The sequence below is a fragment of the Cannabis sativa genome, chromosome 8, assembly GCF_029168945.1.
Source record: "Cannabis sativa cultivar Pink pepper isolate KNU-18-1 chromosome 8, ASM2916894v1, whole genome shotgun sequence".
In the NCBI taxonomy this organism is placed as follows: domain Eukaryota; kingdom Viridiplantae; phylum Streptophyta; class Magnoliopsida; order Rosales; family Cannabaceae; genus Cannabis; species Cannabis sativa.
The window spans coordinates 45,379,501-45,402,478 of record NC_083608.1 but is presented as its reverse complement, the minus strand read 5'-3'; the positions used below and the strand labels follow the sequence as shown (position 1 = coordinate 45,402,478).

Sequence of the window (22,978 nt, the reverse complement as noted above, 5' to 3'; positions counted from 1 at the left end):
AACAAAATCATACTCTCAAAGTATATTATCTTTAACCCATAATAGACTTTTGGTAATTAGGAAAAAAACTATGTGATTCTTTAGAAGAAAAAAAAAAGTATACTCTGTTTTTTAGAGTTACAAATTCAAATGATCCATTTTACATATGTTAAACCAAGAACGATGTATGCTTTTATGGCTCTTAGTAAAATGTCCCTTGTTAATTTTTTGGCCATTTCACATCACTATTATTCTCAACATTACCATACAACACCCAAATCTACACAACTACAAATAAGGGTCATAAGCAATCTAACTCTATTTTTTCATTCTCAAGAAAAATTTTAAAAAGGCCGGTTATGCAATGCTCTTTACTTTTTTATTTCAGGAACCAAACACGCGAATATGAGCAAACTCGATAAGGAAAGTGCGGATTTCCATGGGGTAAAGTTCCACCACCAGTTTTGCAGGGTCAATAGGCCCTCCTCTCTTCACTTTCTTTGACTCTTCACCGAACCCTTCTTCTACTTTCCATACTAGCTTCTTCTTATCCATCTCGGTTCTTTCTTGATTCACAGACAAACTCGTCTCCGTCGCTTTGCTGATCTGAAAATAATGCATGGGAAAAATTATTACATGTATGGATGAAAAACAGCATTCATCTTCAACCGAGTCCTCGTCTTACCTCTTTCTTTGGAAATAACTTCTTTAGTTCCACACTGGCTAGTGTGGAGTAGTCTTTGTCCTCTCCAATCTTTGCATGCATCAAAACCAAGAAAAATATGAGGAAATTATAATATGCATGAATTATGATATAAACAACATAAAGATTGATACAACAAACTAAGAGAAGTCACTTTCATGGACTGACAAATAATTATCTAGGTTTGCCCTTGTAGATTGCATTTAAGTACCAATATCCTATTTGCTGTGTAAATTTATCAATCTAAATGTAAATGGAAATAAGTTTCCCATTAGAGAAGTTGTGAAATCACAATCACAACTAGAAGAAGAAATTCATGGCAAACTATATTGTACTATGGATATTGGTAATGTTTATTTACCAATTCAGCAAGTTAAAGAAAAGGAAACTAAACCTCGTAAAGATGTGCAAGTCGAATGAGTACTTTTCCATTTGCAAGCTCCTGCAGTTCAAAACATGATCACATTGGTAATCTTCCGAAAAAAGATAAAAAAGAGAAAAACCTAAAACTTATTGAAATTAATATCTGATCAGTAGTACCTGGAGCGTTATCAAAGCAATGTTGTTCGGTAAAGCATACGAAGAATCAAATCCAGAAAATGTTGATACATGAGAGTTTAAGTACTCATTTCCCTCCTGCAGAGAAAGAAAAAGATCACCTAAGCATTGTGGCCGGATATCACTAAATCTAACTATATAACATGTTTCCTTTACTTGTTCTGTAAATGCTAAGAGAAGTGGAGAGTATATCTCCTGGCCGGTCGTGCGGCGCCACTTGGCACCTTCCCCGAGAGGATCAATTTTGACATAAAATTTTCCTTGAATCTGAAACAAGGGAAAAGGAGGAATTAACCAGTAAAAAACAGGTAATTGAAACACCCTATGCTAAGGAAGCAATTCAAGATAGAACGGAGGTTTCTAAACCATTCCACCTATAAATGAAATTCAAAATCAGGCAGAATATGGGAATAATGTAAGAATTTTTTCTTATATAAAATTTTTGGCCTGGCAGTTTGACAGGGAGAGACCTCCTCCCAATGGCGCCAGGTTTTTGAGTCTAGCGGGATTCAAACCTTTCCAACATTCTTCCTTACCACTAGACCAACTTCGTCAATCCTTACTACTTAAAGGATGTTTAGAATCAGACCTTGCAAAATAGGCCTAATATACAAAACAATAAGAAAAGAACAAATGAAACTGAAAAGAAAAGCTTCTAAAATCAACTTTTCTTCTGTCAATAACGGTTGGAATAATAGTATACTTACAGTTAAACCTTCGCATTTATCAAGTACACAAACTGTTTCATTCAACACCTCACCAACTCCTCTTGAATCATCATGAAGTAATCTCCTACAAAATCAAAGCAGTTTGTTAGAAATCATAGGGAAGCAATCCTAGTTTATTATATCAAATGCATTACACCAGGGAATAATAATGTCTTGGGAAAACATCAAAAGACAATAGAAACCTGTGGAGCATCAGCTCTATCTGACCATCTACTAAACTGGATCCACCAACTGAACGGTCGACCAACACTGACAGTTCTGAGATACTGTCTTGCACGTAAATTCCAAGATTAATCTGAAAGATATTAAATTAATAATAGCAAAAGGCAATTAGGCAGTCAGAAGTAGAATACATGAAAAATGCTAGAGCATGAGAAACACAAAACAAAGCAGATGTTTTTGGATTCACTCTCAAAAACTAAATTGAGACATTTGAACTTAACACATGTTCAATAATTGATGCTTACCGTAAAAACTGTAAAATGGAATTGAGATAAGATAAATGCAGTTTGAGAACAAAGTGAATGAATATCATAACATACAGGATTATAATCTCATGTTTACTTCCATAAAATGGAATGGAGACCACATCCTTTGACACATTTTGTATGAAATGGATCAATATCGTAACATATTTTGTATGAAGCAAATGTTCAACGTGTCAACTGTCAAGAAAAGAAATGGAAGCATACAGGATAATAATTTCCAGCAACTGGTTGGTTATTTTGCAGCTCCCAGTCTGTTCTGAAGTCTCGAATCTGCAAATCATTTGAAAACATCACATTGGAAGTTACCCCTAAGAAAGAGAGAAAATTTCCTCGATATATCCCCCGCTCCTGATCTATCTATCAAAGTTTACATCAAGTAAGAACTAATTAAAGTAAAACAAGCAAAGAAAGTTGTGCTGGCTTGAAATAAACCAATAAAATCTTCATCTTTTTGTACATTTAACTGTACAAAGATATATAAAGTAGCACAGTGTAAATTCAAAAATCTCATATTAAATTCAATTAGTAGAGGTTTAAAATACCCTCTTAATGAAGTCACGTCCGTTAGAATCTGTGTAGAATGTTCCATTACTCTTAATGGCTGTTGTAATTTGAGTAGTGATTTCTTTTCCAATGCTATCATCCACAGGTATAGGTCCAACCTAGAATAGAATAACATATCCAGCAAACAGTAAATTCTCAATTACAAACAAATTTAACAGGATACTCTGTTCTTAGTAGATCAATTTCAGAAGTTAACTTACAGTAAACTCAACTTCAGCATGCTCTTTTTCCTTGAATACCCTTGTAATCTGTGCATACATATGGGTTTGTTACTGAAACTATATAAAAAAATGTCCATAGGTTGAGAACACAAATCCAAAACATACGTTATCTAATCCATACTACCATTACAATTTGATATACATAAATCAGGTCTAAAACAACTGTATGATCTTGTTATATTTGGAGCAGCAGACTACCTGCGATATCCATGGATTAACCCGTTGGTGTACTTCATCTAGTACTGGACCCCGAACCACGGTGAGAGAAGCCTAAAACATAGGAGTGTTACATTTCAGGTACTCAATTCTATAAATTGACAGCACCATGATCATTTAAAACTTTTACACGAGTTAAATGACTTTAGCTACCTGGCTATCAGATTTTATTGGGAATGTGCCATTTGGACGGAAGACATATGCTCCAGAAGCCTTCAACAGAAAAAACAAAACCATATCGATGCTTAAACTACTCTAAACAACAGAAGTAATTTAGGAATTGACAAAGCATAGTAAATTTTCAAGTGCTTAGATAATTCACTACCTGAGGATCTTTATCGGTACCATCGTTTCCACTGTAATAACTGTATGACTGTTCCGCAGATGCTGTAATCTTCATTAGGAACATTACACAGTAAACACATCACCATCTTTCATCATAGATATAAAAATTGACAAAATCATGAGCAATTGCATAACAAAGAACATACAAGGAGAATGGAAACCAAAAAAGAAAATTAGCATCGCTGTTCGTGAAATAATTTATCTATATGTGATAATTTTGATTTGAGAAACAAATAAACAAAACTTCGTACAAGAAACAAATCATATAAAACAAAGTGAAAAATGTAGCGGGAAAATAAATCCTCGATCTAGCATACCAAGTTTCTATTGTTAGCATAGTGTATAAGCTTTCCCTCATGAGCTGAATAAATTAGCTTTAAACTTCCTTGTCCGACTTCTATGGTATTGTCTATACTCTCTTCTGATCTGTACACAGAAGAAATGGCTACACTAGAACCTGTAAAGTAGAACAACCATTAGATTGTAAGGTCTAACTTGAAGAGCTCTTACATGTATCACCCTAAAAAACATTACAATATGGCCAACCTGTTTGTTTAGTGGTAGAAATTATGTAAGTACTGAAACCAATTGGTGGTACTGACACCGAAAATGCAAGCCAATATTTAATTGTTTCTCTCGGAGATCCACCCAAATATGCTCTCACATAATAATTTCTAACATTAAAAGTGGCATTCGATATAGGAAGAAGCTGGGCTTCAACATTCCTCCCATTAGAATCCTGAACACTTACTCTGTCAGTGGAAACCTACAAAATTTTGAGTTGCAATGAGCCATTAGTAAACGCGTATAAGTTACTACCTAAAAAGGCACACAGCCTTAAGTTTTTTTTTGTATATTTTCTGCAAATCGATGATGGTTGTTTCGTAATTTATTTTTAAGGAGGTTTAGAACACGGGGTAGACATAGTGCCCTGTCCTCATGTATCCAACATTGGAGCTCTTTTTGGTAGAAAAGTGTGTAATCGAAATCATCAGTACAAGGTAGGCCATTTCAAATCAACCTATAAAGAACAGTGCAGTGCAGCTACTTACAGGAATTCGTATTACTTCTTCTCTCTTCCACCCTAGGGAATTGTAGACGACAACGACCTGGAAAGGAAATACATAAATGATAAAATGACATAAAAAGCCAATTCACTGATCCTCATTTGAGTTGGATAATACAAGTTAAAACAATCTACTTACCAAGCTTTTCCCATCAGACAGGACAGCTTCTGATGGAGGACAATAACTTATGTTAAGAAGAGGACACTGCCATGAAAAGCCAAAACATAAAAGTGAATTGATGTACACTCTGTTACTGAGAAAAGTGTAATAATAATGGTGCTAAAGATTGAAGTTCAAGAAAGGTGCTTAAATAAATGCATCAAAATTATACAAGCCTAAACCAATCACTTTTGAAACGAAAGCTAATAAATAAGTTCAATTTCCTCCCTTTCAAGCCTCGATGGCATGTAGACTCCCAAGTTTCAATTGACTGAGATGCCTTATGCAACATGGGAAATAAAACCAAACCATTTACTCCGAAATTGTATAAGACCGAAAAATGGGATTCCAGCAGCAGGTTAAAGAAAAAAGAGTACACAGAGGTCAAAACTGAGAGAAGGAAATTATTTTAAACCTAATAACAACTTGCCTGTTGAAATTTTTCAACTCCAGAGCTTGAACCTGATTGTGTCAAGTATGCTAAAGAAGAGGCAACCACCTTCTCAGCCTACAGAATAAGTACATAGAAATGATTCATATGAATCTAATATGTAAAAAACCTATAAAGATCAATTAATTGTTCAAAGTATGCACCTCCTTGTATCCCAAAGAAAGTCGCAAAGCATAATCAGCAGCAACATGCTGTCTTTCTGTACCACTAACTGCATCATGATGCTGAGCAATCGCCAAAGCATCAGCAAGTACCTCGGTGTTTGGCCCAGAGTCAACCCTTCCTTTAAAAAACTCCAACTGCCTTGCTGTCTGCTCATTTATAATAAAAAACCAATAGATGTTTAAAAAGAGAAAGTAGAAGCCTACCAGAAACTTGAGAGAAACACTAACGATATAAAAGAGGCTCAGGATATACCAGATAGTAACCACTCAATGCTCTGACATAACCTTTAAGTCCCGGACGGCTTGTAAAGTATCCGGTCCAATATGCATTTGGATGATCTGCATACCTTCAGAAAAGGTATTACATTTAATCAAGCAATTCTTAGAAGCTAAAATGAACATGTGGACATCAAATTATACTCACGGGAAAAAGTCATCAGTTTTAAGAGGCCATTTCTCATCAGTTGCATGTTTCGCATCAGTGTAAACAGAAGGTGTTGAATATAGTGCATTCACACGCCCATCCTAAGACTCGACAAATTAATGCAATTTAGTAACTTCAAACTTCAACAAAGAGCTCCAAGATGGAATGACAATGAACATGTAATAAATGTTACTTCAGTATTCATAATTGAACAATATATTTTTCTTTAATTTATTCAATATGCAAGGCCCTAAAGGACTACCTGATTTACATAGTGAATAAACTTGTCCATCTGCCTGAACCATGAAATTGCATATTGATAACGAAAATCTGTCCCCATCATCCACATAATGTGATTGGTTCTTGTCACATTAGCCTAAAAGAAGAGATAATGTTTACTTTGAACATTCCAAAAGAATTCCACAATAATTAATCCCTAGGTAAATTTGAGGTTACCAAAATAAAAAACACACACAATATTTATCAGCTTAATCACGATCTACACAATGAAAATAAGGATATGGAGTTTAATGCATAGGCTCCTATTATTTTGAATATTGATCATTTGCATACGTAATCTAGGGAATGTGGAGTTCAACTGAATGATTCCCATCTAATTCTTACCTGTGCTAAAGCAGCAGCAACAAAGTCATTCACTCGTTCTTGAACATTATAGTCAAACATAAGAGTATCATCCTTCAACCAAAAAACATGTGTTAAAAGACGTTCATATCAAATTTTGCAGGCATTAATAAAATTATTGACCAAATCAGATTTACTTGAATAGGTGGCGAAACATCATTTATTTCAAACGTGAAACCATCAGGAGGATCATAATGCCGGGGTGATATGCCGGTGAAAATCTGAGGATAGGAATAGTTACTTGGATTTCAAACACAATTGGACTATTAGAAACAGAGATAGTGCATAAAATCAACTAGAAGTGCAAACTAAAGAAACTCCTAACCTGTGACGAAGAACCAAGGGACCTAGATCCTTGCCATACAACATCAAGAGTTCTCTCTTTGAGTCTCTTAGCTCTATCTTGGTAATCAATTCGAGAAAAAAAGAGGGAGTCAAAACCCAACTGCAATCAATATGGAACTGTATGATCAAATCTAATATTCCAATATGGCTTGGGAGGATTCACAAAAGGTACAATCTATAGATACCTCTGCACCAAGCAAATAAGCTTGAACTGCAGAATGGCCAAAAGGGTCAATCTGCCAACCAACTCGAGGAGTCTGACCAAATTCATCTTTAATAAATCTATGCCCCAAAGTTGTCTGATCAATCAAGTCTATGTAATGAGGAGTTGCCTCATCATGCATACACATACCCCCATTTCTAGAACAGCAACAGCAAAAATTGAAATAGAATCAAAAAGAACAAACTTTTAATCATACCCAGCTACTAAAAAAGTATTAGATACAAACAAGACAGTACATGAATTCCAGTTGACCAGAGTTGACAAGCTCCTTGACCTTAATCTTAGTAGACTTACTTTGCTGCCTCCACCATCTCTGAAAAAAAGCCTTTTTTTTTCCGAAATGAAAAACCAATAATAGTAAATAACTAAGTAATCAATCAACAGAAAAAGCAAACAAACGAGTGAAAAATTAGTGAATACTATAAGTACAATACCATCTCAACATAGATGAACTTGCGATTCTTCTCTTCCAACAAGGCTGAAATGACAGAATCCAATACATTCTGTACACATGCCCCCTGCCAAGCAAAAAAAAAAAAACTCAATCAAATCAAAATCAATGGCGATCATCATCAAAGTATGCTAAGAAGAAGCAAAAACTCACCCGAATTGAATTGTTGGCGCCAACGAAGTACTGATCAACAGTCTTGAGCCAACCAACATCGTCGTGAGAGTGAGGAACCAAATGAACATTGATTTTGTTTGGAACAATTCTGGCACTGGTATTGTACTCTATGTACTCAGACTTCGTAGTAATACCCAGTAGTAAGAGTAACAACGGGGTCGCCACCAAGAACAGCTTCGTCCCCATCGCCATTGATAAACAAAAAAAATGGAGTCTTTGTTTTTCTTTTGGAATAATTATATAGTAAGCTAAGTTACGTAATATTACATTACTGTTTATCTTTATTGGATAATTTTAATTAATTAATTTTTAATTTAATTATTATTATTATTTTCTTTTATTCTTTTGGATAAGTAATTATTATTATTATTGTTGTTATTATAAAAATGTAATAATTAAATATTTGTTGTGTCGTTGTCACTTAACTACAAAGCGACACATTTGGGTTTCTTATTTATGTGACCAAATTGAGGAGGCGTGCACACTCACTCACTCACTCACTGACTCACTTATTACTCATGAATATTCTAAGTTAAGACACAAAAAAAAAAAAAAAATTATTTATATTTTATATTTATTGAAAAGTGATGAATTTTTGTTTTTTTTTTAATGGAAATTTTTGTTTATTTAATTCGTATTGAAATTTGTATATTATTATGAGCAATTTGCGGCGAAACCCCCTTATGTTTTGATTTTTATATACTTAACCCCCTTATCTTTATTTTTGGTGGCAAAACCCCCTTATGTTTTAATTTTTATACACTTAACCCCCTTATCTTTTTTTTTGTGGCAAAACTCCTTTATGTTTTAATTTTTATACACTTAACCCCTTTATCTTTTTTTTGGTGGCAAAACCCTTCAGTTTACTTTTCTTTGCAAATTTGACACGCCAGTTAAATATTACCGTTAAATATCAACTGGATGACCACTGTATACACCTTTGTATATGTAACGGTAAAACCTCGAAGTCGATACAGTACTAATCCAGTTAGTATTTAACGGTAATATTTAACGAAAACTTCAAATTTGCAAAGAAAAGTAAACTGAAGGGTTTTGCCACCAAAACAAAAGATAGGGGGGTTAAGTGTATAAAAATTAAAACATAAGGGGGTTTTGCCACCAAAAAAAAAGATAAGGGGGTTAAGTGTATAAAAATTAAAACATAAGGGGGTTTTGCCACCAAAAATAAAAATAAGGGGGTTAAGTGTATAAAAATCAAAACATAAGGGGGTTTCGCCGCAAATTGCTCTATTATTATTAATATTAATGTTATCACTCATCTTATCCAAATGTTTGCTACAATAATTACTTCAATACTTAGTAAATGTTAAATTTTGATTAAGTGGTTGATGGTAGATTTAATCAAAAAAAATTACATTTAATTGTATTACAATAAGGTAATGTAGCTAGTACCATTTAAGGTGATACTTTATAATTAATTAATGATTTTTTATAATTTTTATTAAAGTAAAATATATAGAACTAGATATTAAATTACACCAATATTACAGTAATATTGTACATCACAAAATATTAGAGGCAAGATACCTATTAACATTTCTTTTTATTAAAAGCTATAAAATACCATAAGTGTTCATATTGTGGATCAATTAAAAGAATTAAAAGACACTCCATCGGCTCAAGGCCGAGTTGTCCGAAATTATTGGACTAAGTTTAACTAAACCCTTCCACATACACTTACCTTGTCATATTGCTATTCTAGACTTTTAGTTCTTGACCAAAACTATGCACACCTTTCTCCTTGCAAATACTTGTGCGAGCTAAACTTGTAAAGGAGAAAATAAAAATTTAAAAAGAAAAGTGAAAGGAAAAGTAAAACTTGTTGAAGAGAATATATTTACAAACTTAGTTTTTCACCCTTATTTTTAATTCAAAATAATTAATATAAATCATTAAATTATAATTTTACTTTCCTATACTTTCTTTCCTTTCTTCTACCAAACAACATAACAAAAATACATTTTTTTCTATCACTCCTAAGGATGTGCTAGAAGTCATATTTCAATATCACGTCACCCTGTTAATACTAAAGAGTGTTGAATTTGGACTTGATTTCAACATAAAAATACATGAAAAAAAATCATATTTTTTGTAAATAAAATCTTAACAGCGGTAAAAATATTCACAATTTCGTACAACCGTATTTTTATAATTTTTTTTATTATTTTTGTGTATTTATAAAATTATCCCATACAAAAATGGGCTCATTATTGGGTTTATTTTCTAGCCCAAAACTTAAAAAAAAAAAAAAAAAAAAAAAAAAAAACCGGATTATACAATGCAAAGGGTCCCGACCCGACCCGAGTTTCAAAGAAGAAAAAGAAAGTAGGAAGGTACAAAAACGTACCCGCCATGACCTGACCGACCCATCTTCCAAACCAATCTCAATCCATCTTCCCCACAAACCCTAAAATTAATTTCTGTTCTATTTCTCAATCCCCTATTCCCATGGAAGAAGAAGACTCCTTCAAACTCAGAGTCAACAAAATATTCGGCTCTCTCAACACCTCCTCCTCCTCCTCCTCTTCTTCCTCCACCGCTTTTTCAGCTACGACGCCTTCCTCGACTCTCAACTCGCTATGGTGTTTAACTGATGAAGAAATAGTCAGAAGGGAATGGAATCGCGATAAGGACACTCCCGAGCATCCTGAACCTGTATCCAACTCCATACCCAACCATGATCACAGAACCGAACTGGAGAATGACCTCGAAGACCTCGACGACGAAGAAGAAGAAGTTGAAGACAAATCGTTGAGTATTATTAACTCAACGAAGCCGGACGATTACAACGACGAGGAATGGGAGGTTAAATCTGGTATCGGTTTGGATTGTACTCTCGATTACGAGGTAGTAAAAATTATTCATCTTTATTTTTTATTGTTATTGTTGTTGTTTCTGAAATTGAAATTTTTGTTAATGATTATGATGATGAAGGAGGAAGAAGACGAGTATGATAAAGTGGCGGTCGGTGGTGATGAAAAGCCAGAAGATATCGATGATTACGGGATTGACATAGATTCCGGCAATGTGCTTCCGACTTCGATTAAACAAGTACCGAAAGATCCTCGGGCGAATCACTTGGCAGCTAAGTTAAGGATCAAGGAAGATGCTGAAGCAGCCAAGAACATCAACCAAGTGGACACTGAATCTAATGTTTCAAACCCTAAATCGATTCTGAAGAGGAAAGAAAACCAAGTGGATTCCAAGTCACATAAGCGTGTAAGGTTTGATCCTGAATGTAAAGACAATGGTAATGGTAATGGTGGTGATACTGACACTGTTCAAGGTGAAGATTTTGGTTTTGGTGTTCCTGATTTTCTGAGGAATCCTTCTAAATACACGCATTATACATTTGATGATTCTTCGAGCAATTTGAATGATGAAGAATCTAACAAGCAAGCTTATATGGATTTTTTTAATCTGGTGAAGAAGAAATCGAGTAGTGGTAGCGATGATCTTGACGAGAAAGCAGCTTTCGAAAGCTTTGGATCTGTTACTTTCATACCAAGAAAGAAAAGTGGGGACACTAATGCAATGGTAGATAGCTGTACAGAGTTAGTACAACAAGTTGGGATTGGTAAGGATGTTTCTTCTATGGCCGCTGTTCGGCCAATTGCAGCTGTAGAATTCGAAGAAAGTGATGTTTGTGCTATGGAAGAAGATGAACCTGATGAATCTATGGAAGATAGGAAGAAGAGCAACAATTCTCCAAAACCCAGTCGCCAGTATCGGATGAAGGCAAGGTCAGATTCAGATGATTGATTTGATAGGTTCGGTTCAGTTCAGCATTTGTAGTTTTACCTTTGATGTTAGAAAAACTGACTAATAACTTATCACCAACACCACCCTTTCTTGTGCTGCAAAGAAAGATTGGATTGGAGTTTGTATTGAATGAAAGATTTGATGTTTATTTTAACAAATTTAACTAGATGATGAAACTGCTTTGGGAAATATATCATAGGACCCTAAGATACATTATGTGTATATTTAGATTGTTATTTTATAATCTACTCAATTTCTTAAGGTTCGACTGTATCAATTGTTGTCAAATGCATAAAAAATCCAAGTGAAACAAATTCTTGAAAATATAATTTCTCTTCATTCATGTTAATAATCATTTTCATTATATATTATAGTTTGGACATGTGAGACCTTTTTAGTGTAATCATCCCAAAAAGAGAATAAATACAAAAAGGTTCAATTGTTGGTAATTAAGGTTGGTGCAGCAGCAGCAGCTGCAGACCAGAACAAAAAATGTTTGTTCGCAACAAACTTACAAGTCAGCTATAGCTTAATATAACCGTTTTTTACAGTCTGCCGCACCACAGTAACAGGGCACCTGTTTCACCTTTCCATCGGGGCCGAGCACACTATCTAGGGCATAGCCATAATCATAGGTGAGCTCCTGTCAAATTTAATCCAGTACAGTTTTCAGGTAATCAAAAAAGAGGATTGGGAATGGCATGACTTAAGTGAAAAAAAATCATGAAATGGCATTTCCTTGTAGGATCACTAATAATGTAGTGTTAGACACAGTGGTGTCCTTTAAGTATTTCTCAAACAGTTATTTCACCAGAATGGTTGGTTGAAAATATATTTATATTCCAACCAAAACATAAAATAGAGATAGCATTGGATTGAAGTGAGTTTACCTGCAAAGGTGGTATGTTGTCTGCTGCAAACAACATTACCCGAGCAAGTTTCATGTCATGGTGGGCGTGCAAAACACATTGAACAAACAGATTGGGTCCGCAACTATGATTAATAAATCTAGCAATGTTACCACTGAAACCAGCATCGATACAAAACTCTGGGGTACTTTCAGATACTTCATGTTTCTCTGATGAAGTGATCTCAGACTCAGATGCATCTCGTGACCGCCGCTGGTTTAAGATTAAACAAAAAACCGAAAATTTGTCTGAATTTAAAGTTGTCAATTACAATCCGTAAGGATTTTGAAAGAAAATGAGTAAATTAGTGAACACATTATTGAGAAAGCACTAGCGATGCAGAAGACATACCTCTCTTCCACCGAGACCCTTCATTGTTTGCAAGCAGTCTATGTCAAATATATAATCATTACCAGACACACTATCTACATCTTCTGTCCTCCTAAGTATTCCAGTATATTCACAAATCGGTGCGCCAGAAGGTATGAAATCCCACGATCTGACAGCCCAACCTTTCTTTGGTGTGCGGAAAACCTGCAAACAAACCGGGAATGCTTAGACATTAGCACCTTGGGCAATCAAAATATCTTCGATGACAGTTAAGCAATTAGCAGTATGAATAAATACCTCAAATCGATACTTGAGTCCTTTCTGAGAAGTTCGGTTGACACATTCAGGTCCACAACCACATCCAGGGCCACATTCGTAGACCACATCTTTGGCTTCAATTAGTCTGGTAAACATAGAAAAGTTAAAATTTGAAGGTAAGAGAAACAGAAAGCAGGATAAACCAAACAGTTCATATATAATCCCTACCTGCCGCCATCACGATGCACATATGGGAAGTCCGAGCCATTAAGCCTAGCACATGCACAAGTCTTTGGATCCACACATCTTCCTACACAATCGCATCCTCCAGCACTTGAAGGAAGCTTGACATTGTTTGCTGGTTGAATAGATTTCAAGTATTTGTAATCTGAAAGTTATAAAAATCCATACTCAACAAAGGAACTTGCACTTATGCATTGAAATAATTGATAATTTTGAAAAGTGTAACCGAGTTGGAAAGAAAATGATGAGTAAACTCAAGAACCAAAAACTGACACTAAAGCAAATCATTTGACCATTATGGCTATGCATGAATTAGTTGCGCACGCACTTAGGGTGGATGGTGAGCTAATTTTGATGAAGAATTTTCGATCTCTTCTTTATGATGTACTCAACGCAAATTTCTTTCTCAATGAAATTTTGTTCATTGTTCAAAAAAAAAAACTGTCACTACAGCAGAAATATATGTTGATTATTAACCTTTTAATAAAGATTATGGTAAGCAAACAATACATATTTTCATGTTCCACCACCTACTAGTTTAATAGTTAAACTTGCCTGTCGGTGCAACAGGTGGTTCATCAACTAAATTTGTAGCTGGAATGGGGATAGTCTCTTGGCCACCAGTGATGTCTTCGCACACCAACCTGAGACAACAAAAAAGTATAGAGATTATTACAACAGAACACTATGAAAGGTTTGTCATTCCTTGAAATATTCAATGTTATTTATAACACACCCTTGTATTTCTGCAAGTGACTGCGGAACACGCCCAAAGCTAAATTGAACCTGAAATAAGTAAACATTATCAACTGAAAAGTCTCAGAAAGAACTACTCACTGGCCCACCAATGCATGTTGTAATCTAAAAATGGATTGTGAAACAAGAACACATTCCACAAAATATGATATGATTTGCAAGGCAGATCATTCACACTTGAAAAGAAAAATCATGGCACATTTTAAGTTGATAAGACAGAATTCCAAACAGAAAAATATGATTGTATATAAACCTGCTTAGTGGTCAACAATGGTTGCCCTTCAAGCCGCTTTAGGCGAAACTTGAAAACAGTGAATCCAGATATACCCTTCTCTGCCCAATACTGAACGACCTGTAGACGAAAAGGCAAATGTACTTGACCAACAATAGGATCATATTTACAAGATCAAATAGACAAACAAACAACCAAAACAAAAATAATTACATTGACCCAAGCCTTGGTTGACTAGGCTTTTAAAAGCTATTTTTAGGCTTCTAAAGCTCCAAAAGCACTTTTGTTGCTGGCTAGGTAACCAATGAGTTTCAGCTTTTAGCTCTAAAAAGCTCTTTTAGCAGAAGCCAATTTTAGTAGCTTTCTCAGATAGAGCTTCTGAGAAGCTAAAAGCATGAAGTAGAAGCTCAGCCAACAGAGCCTAAAATACCAAAAGTATATAATAGACCTTGTGCTTAAGGTAATTACCTTATATAACCCATCATATGTGTACACTTTTCCACAATAGCTGCTCCTAGATTCATGGCCACGAACAACTCTGACAGGTACACCTTGATCAACACAATTCTGCATTGGAAGCAGAATACATAAGATCCTTGAAATCAATACTATTTACAACATCCATTCACACATTTCTATATTAATAAGCAAATCAAACACAGCAAAAAAAATTAAGCATGCATCATCACACATTATCTAGAAAGAAACCTCACCTAACCATCTACAATATTAAATGTTGAGATATTACAGCAATTACAATGGTACTCAAGAAGGACTCAAACCCCAGACCTTGTGGGAGCAAAACATCAGACTATTTGACTTACCCCTCTTAAGTAAGCATGTCTCAACATGTATTATCAACATTTATTTACAGTTTATTCACAATTGCAACCACCAACAGCTACAGGGCCATACTTACTGTGGATCGCATAACTGGAACCATGCTCAATACAAAATATACCGTATATGAATTCAAAATGTGTTGGTATAGTCATATTGTATCATGTACTTGAGGAGAAAAAAAACTACAATTTTCTGATGTTTCTTCTTCTGCAAAAAAGTTAAAAACTACATAAACAAGAACAGCAGACAAACAAATCACTTTTCTCTACAAAGTAGTTGAGAGAGTAATTTGCATTTATGTATTATCGAATAAATTGCACTAAAAAGTTATACAAGTTCGGGTGTCTGACATGATTAACTCCCAACACAAGCACGGAATGCCAAACAGATAGGTCGGCTAGATCAATGACTACCATGTCAATAAGTCAGTATCAAAGAGAAAAAAAATTGCCAAAGATAGGAAACCAAAAACTTTTCAAGCACACACCTTGAGTGCCAGATTTCCACGCTCAAGAACCTGATCTTTAATTTGACGTTTATCACCCGTCAAATTATGCCCGCCTTGGCCAGTATATATGACATCATCGGCATTGTCTAAGTCATCCTCATACATGCCAGATAGAACAATAGCCACAGCAATTGGGAATGTATAAGTGCTGTACTCCTACAATTTCACCAATAAAGGAAAAATAGAGTAAATTTTCCTTTTTATAATAACCACATAAATGATTTATGTACATTCCCTATATGTATTATATCTCAGATCCCTTAACAAAAGAGGGAGGGGAAAGATTCATTACCCCTTTACTGTACGCCTGCCCCATATAGTCAATTCCATTTAACCAGTGGCTATGGAAACCAACAACAACCATTTCAGCTCGAGAATAGAACTGATGTCCAACATCAATACCTGCCATCAATAGTTTTTTCAGCATTCAAAGAGTATCATAATCATAAGTTTTCAAAAGTGTAAGGTTACTAATGTATAAATCTCATCACCGATAGACAATAAGCTCAAAAGAGAATTGGACATGATAAAAACTTATCATTCTTCCTTTCAACCAGACCACATTAATAATATCATACTCTTGAAAACATTTAAAATGAAAGCCACAAACCTGGAATATTGCCTATTCTTTTATCAGGAAACAAAACCGTTTTAGTCTCTATCATCTGCTTAAAAGAAATACTTCATAAGTCCAATGGGTGACAAAAACATAAGACTAAATAAAATCTATGAACAAAACAAAACTGATAAAACACTTTGAAAATAGAAAATAGCCCATCAGACACTTGCCTTGGATATTGCCTTCAAATCAGGTCGCTTAGCTTTGATCTTCGTATCTTCTACTTCTACTTCTACTACAACTTTTTTCTGTAATATGTTGAATACTAATAATTATAAGAGCATTCTACAGTTTCAACTAAACTTACATGAACACCAAAAAAAAAAAAGCAGAAACCGTTCCTTTAAAGACCTATTACAACAGAACAGAAGTTACCTTTGATTTAGAAGCTTTAGATTTTTTCTTATTTTCAACAACTCTTGCACATTGCTTCTCCTTCTTTGCAAAACAGAAAAAAAAAATATAGTAAGAACCTAACCAAGCAAAACAAAACTATTCACACAAACTCAAGAAGACAATGGTATATCCTCTACCACAACTTTTTTCTGTAATATTTTGAATACTAATAATAAGTATAAGAGACAGAATTTTCCTAATAGGGTTAATGCTGTGTTTTGTGTGATTAAATCATCAAAAATAAATATACGACCATCCTACTAAACTTAATGAACCTCGTAATAGGACTCTGATAATTAAATAAATGCAGATGTGATTCAATCATCAAAAATGAATATAAGTGCATTCTACAAAACTTAATGAAACCCATAATAGGGTTTTGATAATTATGCAAATGTTGTGTTTGGTGCGATTAAATCTCAAAAATAAATATAAGAGCATTCTACTAAACTTGCATGAACCCAAAAAAAAAAAAAACAAAGCAGAAACCATTTCCTTTAAGGACCCATTACAACAGAACAGAAGTTTACCTTCGATTTAGAACCTTTAGATTTTTTCTTATCTTCAACAACTCTTGCACATCGCGTCTCCTCCTCCTATAAAACAGGGGAAAAAAACCAGTAGTAAGAACCAAGCCTAACCTAACAAAGCAAAACAAAACTACTTTCACAAAAACTCAACAACAACACAATGGTGGTAGGTTAACCTGAACCAAATGCAAATAATGTGAGTTGAACAGCCTGAGAGTTTCCCTAACTTTCGCATGGTCACTCTTTCCCTCCAAATTAACCGGAGTCGGAACAACAACAACACTCTCACTCAAGTTAAAGGTATTTTTTTCAGCCACAGATTTGGGCGTAGAAACTACAGCAACATTATCAGAAGGCAAAGAAAGAGAAGGTGAAGAAGAAGGAGAAACCCTTCTTCTTTTCTTCTTAGAAGCTCCATTAACTTCCGGACTATGATCAAGCAACTCGACCCTTTTACGAACAAGAACTTCCTTCTCAGCTATCTGTTTAAGCTTAATCCGAGCACTGTGTCTCTTAATAGTAGAAGGCGGTTCCTCTTCCTTAACAACAACAACAGTAGTACTAGTAGTTGTTGTAGTAGTTGTAGTTGTAGTAGTATTCATCATCATCGGAGCTTCACATTTAGTGATTTTGAGAGAAGAGGAATCGGAAGAAGCGGCATTAGGAATCGGAGTCTGAATCGAACCCTTGCATTTGAGAGATTTCTCTACCATTTCCAAAAACCCTTACTGAATTTTAGGGGAAAAACTGAGAAACCGAAGGGATTCTCTCTCCCCTCTTTCTCTCTCTATAAATATTTGTATGGGGAGAGGTGAAAACTGTACGGACATCGAATAGAATTTGAGCATTTTATTTAATTTAATTTAATTTTAATTTTTTGTTTTTATTATTTATTTTGGGTTCCCGCCTTCCTTCATTTCCTATGGAAAATTTGGGAAATTCTTCTGCTACTAATTTTTATTTATTGCATTGTTTGGTCACTATAATTTTACTTATTTCTTTTATAGTTTCATCCTCGATTATGTTGTGTTTTATATTTAGTCCCAGAGCCGGAGTCCTTTTTATTTTATTTACTTATTTTTTTTTTGCATTTTCGTCCCGTGTGGGATTTTTTTTTACTTTCAGCAAGTAGTAATTATTGTAACTAAAAATGTTAAGAAAAAAAACATTTAAGCAAAAAAAGTTATTGTAATTAAGATGATGTTTGGTTCATTGTAATGGTAATGAAAATGTTCATTTATATTATTTTCTTTTTTTTTTTAACTTTTGTAATCTATTACAATGTAATGCTTATTACATTGAATATTGTAATGATGATTACATACCAAAACCAATATAATCCTCATTACAATTACACTCCATTACAAAAAAAATAAAATATTATTTTAGTAAAAATATAATAAAAAGAGTCGGTCTATATTTTTTTTTTAATATTTTATAATAGAAGCAATAAGGTTATTTTAGTCAATACATATTTTATTCCATTACATTCTTACACCAAACCAAATTCTTATGTGAAAAATGATCATTTTGTACTATTATTAGTAGAGTTAAATTTTAGATTTTTATATATTTTAATTTAATAATTAATATAAAAAATTATTAATCACTCTTGATTTGACACCTCAGTATATTAAAATATAATGATATGCCTTTTTTCTAATTATATATATTTTCTAGAATTTCACATTTAAATTGAATTAAATTTGACCTAAAATATATCATAAAGTTATATTCGTCTAATTTTTTTATTTGTACTTTAATTCATATTAATACATCATTAATATTTAAAATACTATTATTAATATTTATTGAAAATATTTAAAATAATTAATTTTATTTATATTATTTTAATATCTTATAAATATAAAAAAAAATTATTAATAAGTAACAATGAGATAATTAAAAAATGTGGTATTTATTATGAGTTAAAATTTGGCTCATGTTATCTTTTGTGTTAAATTTGGTACATATTTTTACATTGGAGTTAAGTATTAGCAAAATGTCCTAAAACATAGCAGTACATTACATTTTAAGAAAATATAAAAAAATAAAAAGGATAGATTATCGATAGAAGCAAAATGCAAAAAAAAAAAAAAAAAAAAACACACAGCATAATCGAAGTCCTTTTTATTATAGTCAGAGTCGGAGTTCTTTTTATTTTATTAAATTTTGCTTTCCAATTATATTTCTCGATTGTAGATGCTCTAAGATTATTGATAGAAGCAAAATTTAAGATTGTTTGGTAGGATAGAGTAGAGAAGATAAAAAAAATATATATTAAATTTCCTAAGAATTTGTGAGTGAGTAAAGATGGAGACTCTAGTATACAAAAGGGTTCAATCTCGCAATTTATATCTAGGAATTTCCAGTTATTGTTACGCTACTTGAAGTCAAGCATTTCGCCCCCCATAGAACCAAGCCTTCTAACATTTATCTTCGAGAAAGCCCTAAGTAAAAACCCTGACATTTTGGTCTAACAAGGCACGCCCTCAAATTTTGCATCTTCCCATTGACTAGAGGGTCGGCCCAAGCATATGGCAGTTATGGCCATTACACAAGGCTTCCTATATTAAAAGACTTATTTCTTTTTATCATCCCTTTATATATAATATAATAAGGAGGAGGTTTAAATGGTTACATTAAATATGTAACCATCATGATTATCTTTTGGGAAATTTGATTTTCTATACTTAGAAAATCAAAAAATTTGATTTCTAAACCAATAATTTAAACCCTAAAAAAACTATACCTTTTTTTTTCAAAACCCCAAAAATACCCCCAAACTAAAACTATCTCTCTTTCTCTCTCTATCTAGCCGGTCCCAAGAATCCCACACCCCAGGTCCGATGGTCGGACCATGGGGTCCGATGGGGTCCGACCAATCGGACCCATCGGACCCCAAGGTCCGACCATCGGACCTCTCTCTTCCCTCTCTCTCAAATCGCGGGAAAAAAAAAAAAAATTAAAAGCCGGTCGGACCTTCGGGTCCGATGGTCGAACCCATCGGACCCGAAGGTCCGATGGGTCCGATGGTCGGACCCATCGGACCCGAAGGTCCGACCATCGGACCTCTTTCTTCCTCTCTCTCCAAAATCGCAAAAAAAAAAAAAAAAAAAAAAAAATTAAAAGACGGTCGGACCTTGGGGTCCGATGGGTCCGATGGTCGGACCCATCGGACCCCCAAGGTCCGACCATCAGAACCTCCGTCTTCTTCCCTCTCTCAAATCGCACGGAAAAAAAAAAAAAAAAAAGTTTCGTAGACCTGGGGTTGCTCTTTCGGGTTGGGGTTGGGGTCGGAGGGGTTGGGGTCGTGGTCGACGGGGGTGAGGGTGGTGATCGGCGTTGGGGTTGACGTGGGTGGGTGAGGGTGGTTCGGGTGAGGGTGGGCGGTTGGGGTGAGATAGAGGGAGAGAGAGATGATGCAGAGAGAGAGAATATTGTGAGGGGGGTATTTTTGGGGTTTTGAAAAAAAAGGAATAGTTTTTTTAGGTTTTAAATTTTTGGTTTAGGGAAAAAAAATTTTGATTTTCTAAGTATAGAAAATCAAATTTCCCTTATCTTTTTTTAGCTATTAAATTACTATTGAATTGTTGTGATTATTTTGGAGTTTTCTTTTTTTTTGAATAGGTGATTATTTTGGAATTAAATAAAAATAAATAATAAAGAACTTATAGACTAATAGTCACCTAATAATTTATTTCCTTATAAAACTTTAATGAATATTAATTATATTTTAAAATTAAATTAATTATAACTATTAATTAACTTTTCGTAATTTATTATGAAATAAGGATCTTTTAGCAATTTTTTTCGCCCTTAAATTATTAAAATTTTTATAGCAAAACTCTTTATAATTTAAAAATTATACACATATAATTTTATAATTAAAATTTTATTATACTTATAACTTTAATTTAAAATTATTACACTTAATTATTTAGTTTTTTTATTTAAATATTTAAAAAGTAAAAAAATGAAATAGGCTGAATGTATTTTAAAAAAAAAATGAGTAAACTCCTCCATCTTTTTCTATAAAAAGTCATTTACTCAAAAAAACCAAACCAGAGTCCAAAAGCAAAGTCAAGCTCCCTCGGAAAACGAAACAACCTCAAACTCGAATAGAAAAACTCATACTTAGTTCTTCTAGTTATAAAAAAATGATTTAATATCATTTAAAAATAATTAATTATATAAATATTAATTATATAAGAAGAGAATTTTAATTTGTGTAAAAAGAAGTCTAATTTTTGTAAAAATAAATAAAGTTTCATTGTAAATATTATAATTAAATGGCTTAACTATTAAAATAATTATAGTAGGGATTTATTAAGTGTTGATTTGATTAAATAAAATGCCACCTGTTAATATATAAGTGGTCTAACTCATTTTTACGTTTAAAAAATTATTAAATAATCTTTAAAATAAATAATAATAGAAGTTAAAATATTGAGAAAAAGAATAATATTTTTATTTATTTATTTACTTTTTATAATTAAATCATTAATTGTTAGTTTTTTCAGTTTTGAAATTATTTAATAATTTTTTTTATTGAAAGTGGACAATTAATCAATTGACACATGTTAATTTAGTCAGATTTAATAAGATTGAATGAAACCGAAAATAAAAGTTGCAACAGAAACGTAACATATAAGTAGCGTTTGGTAATACTTTGGTCTTTAAATTTTTTGATTACAAAAATAAAAGTAAAATTTTTATTTTTGAAAAACAAAAATGCATTCTATAACCACTTTTATTTTTTAATTTTAAAAATAAAAATAAAAAGTGTGTTTTGTAAATTTTATTTAAGTCGGGTCCAAAGCCGGTTGGGATTGAGGGTGGGTCCAAGTCTGGGTCGGTTCCTAGTTTGATTTCTTAAGTCTAAGTTGGGGTCGAAGTCCAAAATATTGATTAAAAAAAACTGTTTAAAAAAAAATTGAAAGTGTTTTTTTTTTACAAAAAAAAAAATAGATTTTTAATTAAAATATTAAAAAGTAAAACCAGTTTTATAGAACATGATTTTGAAAAATATTTTTATTTTTTTAATTTCAAAAACAAAAAATTTATTAAAAAAAGTATTACCAAATTCACCATAGTATTTAATCCATTTAGAAAAATGCAATTATCCTTTAATTATAAGATATTTTTTTATAAATTTCTTTGGTTTCCAAGAGATAATAATCAAGTTATATAAATTATTACAGAAATTAATGAACAAGCAAGCCGTCTTAGCTCAGCTGGTAGAGCGCATGGCTTTTAACCATGTGGTCGTGGGTTCGATTCCCACAGACGGCGTCCTGCTCTTGTCTTTTAATATTCACATTATTTTATATTTTCTTAAAGAAAATTTGAATTTATTCTCATACAATTTATACTCTTACAAAATCTATAAATAGAAAATAATTACATATTGTTATAGTTATGTAAAAATTTTCTATTTTAAACTAATTCATTTCTCTTATTATTTATTTTAATTCCAGTTACAGTTTAATAAATATTGGTGTATGTTAAATTTTTAAACACAAACTTACCAAAATTAAAAAAGTAGGCACACTTTATATTAATACTCCCATTCTCCCTTCTATTCTCTTCTAACTTCACCATCCATACTTCTCATTCTCATTTATATCAATAGGGATCTAATGGTGGCCTGATGCTACCCATTTTTTT

At 33.1% G+C, this 22,978-nt stretch overlaps 3 protein-coding genes, 1 long non-coding RNA gene and 1 other non-coding gene across 6 annotated transcripts; 3 read left to right on the top strand and 2 right to left on the bottom strand.

Moving 5' to 3' along the window:
- Positions 1-56: 56 nt before the first annotated feature.
- Positions 57-8,152, bottom strand: LOC115700601 (alpha-mannosidase At3g26720). The gene is made up of 29 exons (XM_030628202.2): positions 7,882-8,152; positions 7,712-7,795; positions 7,514-7,602; positions 7,240-7,414; positions 7,035-7,154; positions 6,847-6,930; positions 6,692-6,763; positions 6,330-6,443; positions 6,068-6,168; positions 5,897-5,990; positions 5,623-5,790; positions 5,459-5,536; positions 5,008-5,073; positions 4,855-4,911; positions 4,349-4,568; positions 4,120-4,259; positions 3,783-3,851; positions 3,611-3,670; positions 3,440-3,511; positions 3,221-3,268; positions 2,999-3,118; positions 2,661-2,726; positions 2,151-2,263; positions 1,948-2,032; positions 1,397-1,507; positions 1,223-1,318; positions 1,077-1,124; positions 665-733; positions 57-585 (listed from the first exon to the last, which is right to left on the bottom strand). The coding sequence occupies exons 1-29, from the start codon at positions 8,092-8,094 to the stop codon at positions 364-366; spliced, it is 3,054 nt and encodes a 1,017-aa protein (XP_030484062.2). The 5' UTR covers positions 8,095-8,152; the 3' UTR covers positions 57-363.
- Positions 8,153-10,230: 2,078 nt separating this feature from the next.
- Positions 10,231-12,009, top strand: LOC115700603 (midasin). Its single transcript, XM_030628206.2, has 2 exons — positions 10,231-10,770; positions 10,858-12,009. Exons 1-2 carry the CDS (start codon positions 10,372-10,374, stop codon positions 11,683-11,685), a joined length of 1,227 nt encoding a protein of 408 aa, XP_030484066.2. The 5' UTR covers positions 10,231-10,371; the 3' UTR covers positions 11,686-12,009.
- LOC115700602 (histone-lysine N-methyltransferase, H3 lysine-9 specific SUVH4) lies at positions 12,000-18,227 on the bottom strand. 2 transcript variants are annotated; one of them, XM_030628204.2, is made up of 16 exons: positions 17,485-18,227; positions 17,309-17,374; positions 16,758-16,820; positions 16,553-16,630; positions 16,374-16,428; positions 16,056-16,165; positions 15,743-15,919; positions 14,881-14,979; positions 14,434-14,532; positions 14,161-14,210; positions 13,980-14,068; positions 13,410-13,569; positions 13,221-13,326; positions 12,945-13,127; positions 12,576-12,806; positions 12,000-12,328 (listed from the first exon to the last, which is right to left on the bottom strand). In XM_030628204.2, exons 1-16 carry the CDS (start codon positions 18,019-18,021, stop codon positions 12,215-12,217), a joined length of 2,217 nt encoding a protein of 738 aa, XP_030484064.2. In that variant the 5' UTR covers positions 18,022-18,227; the 3' UTR covers positions 12,000-12,214. The 2 variants fall into 2 exon arrangements, with proteins under 2 accessions (XP_030484064.2, XP_030484065.2); XM_030628205.2 differs by having other exon boundaries at positions 16,758-16,817; positions 17,485-18,158.
- Positions 18,228-19,983: 1,756 nt separating this feature from the next.
- LOC133029972 (uncharacterized) lies at positions 19,984-20,450 on the top strand. Its single transcript, XR_009683902.1, has 2 exons — positions 19,984-20,296; positions 20,327-20,450. It is a non-coding gene; the product is annotated as an uncharacterized LOC133029972 (long non-coding RNA).
- Positions 20,451-22,530: 2,080 nt separating this feature from the next.
- Positions 22,531-22,603, top strand: TRNAK-UUU (transfer RNA lysine (anticodon UUU)). Its single transcript has one exon. It is a non-coding gene; the product is annotated as a tRNA-Lys (tRNA).
- The last annotated feature ends 375 nt before the right edge of the window (positions 22,604-22,978 follow it).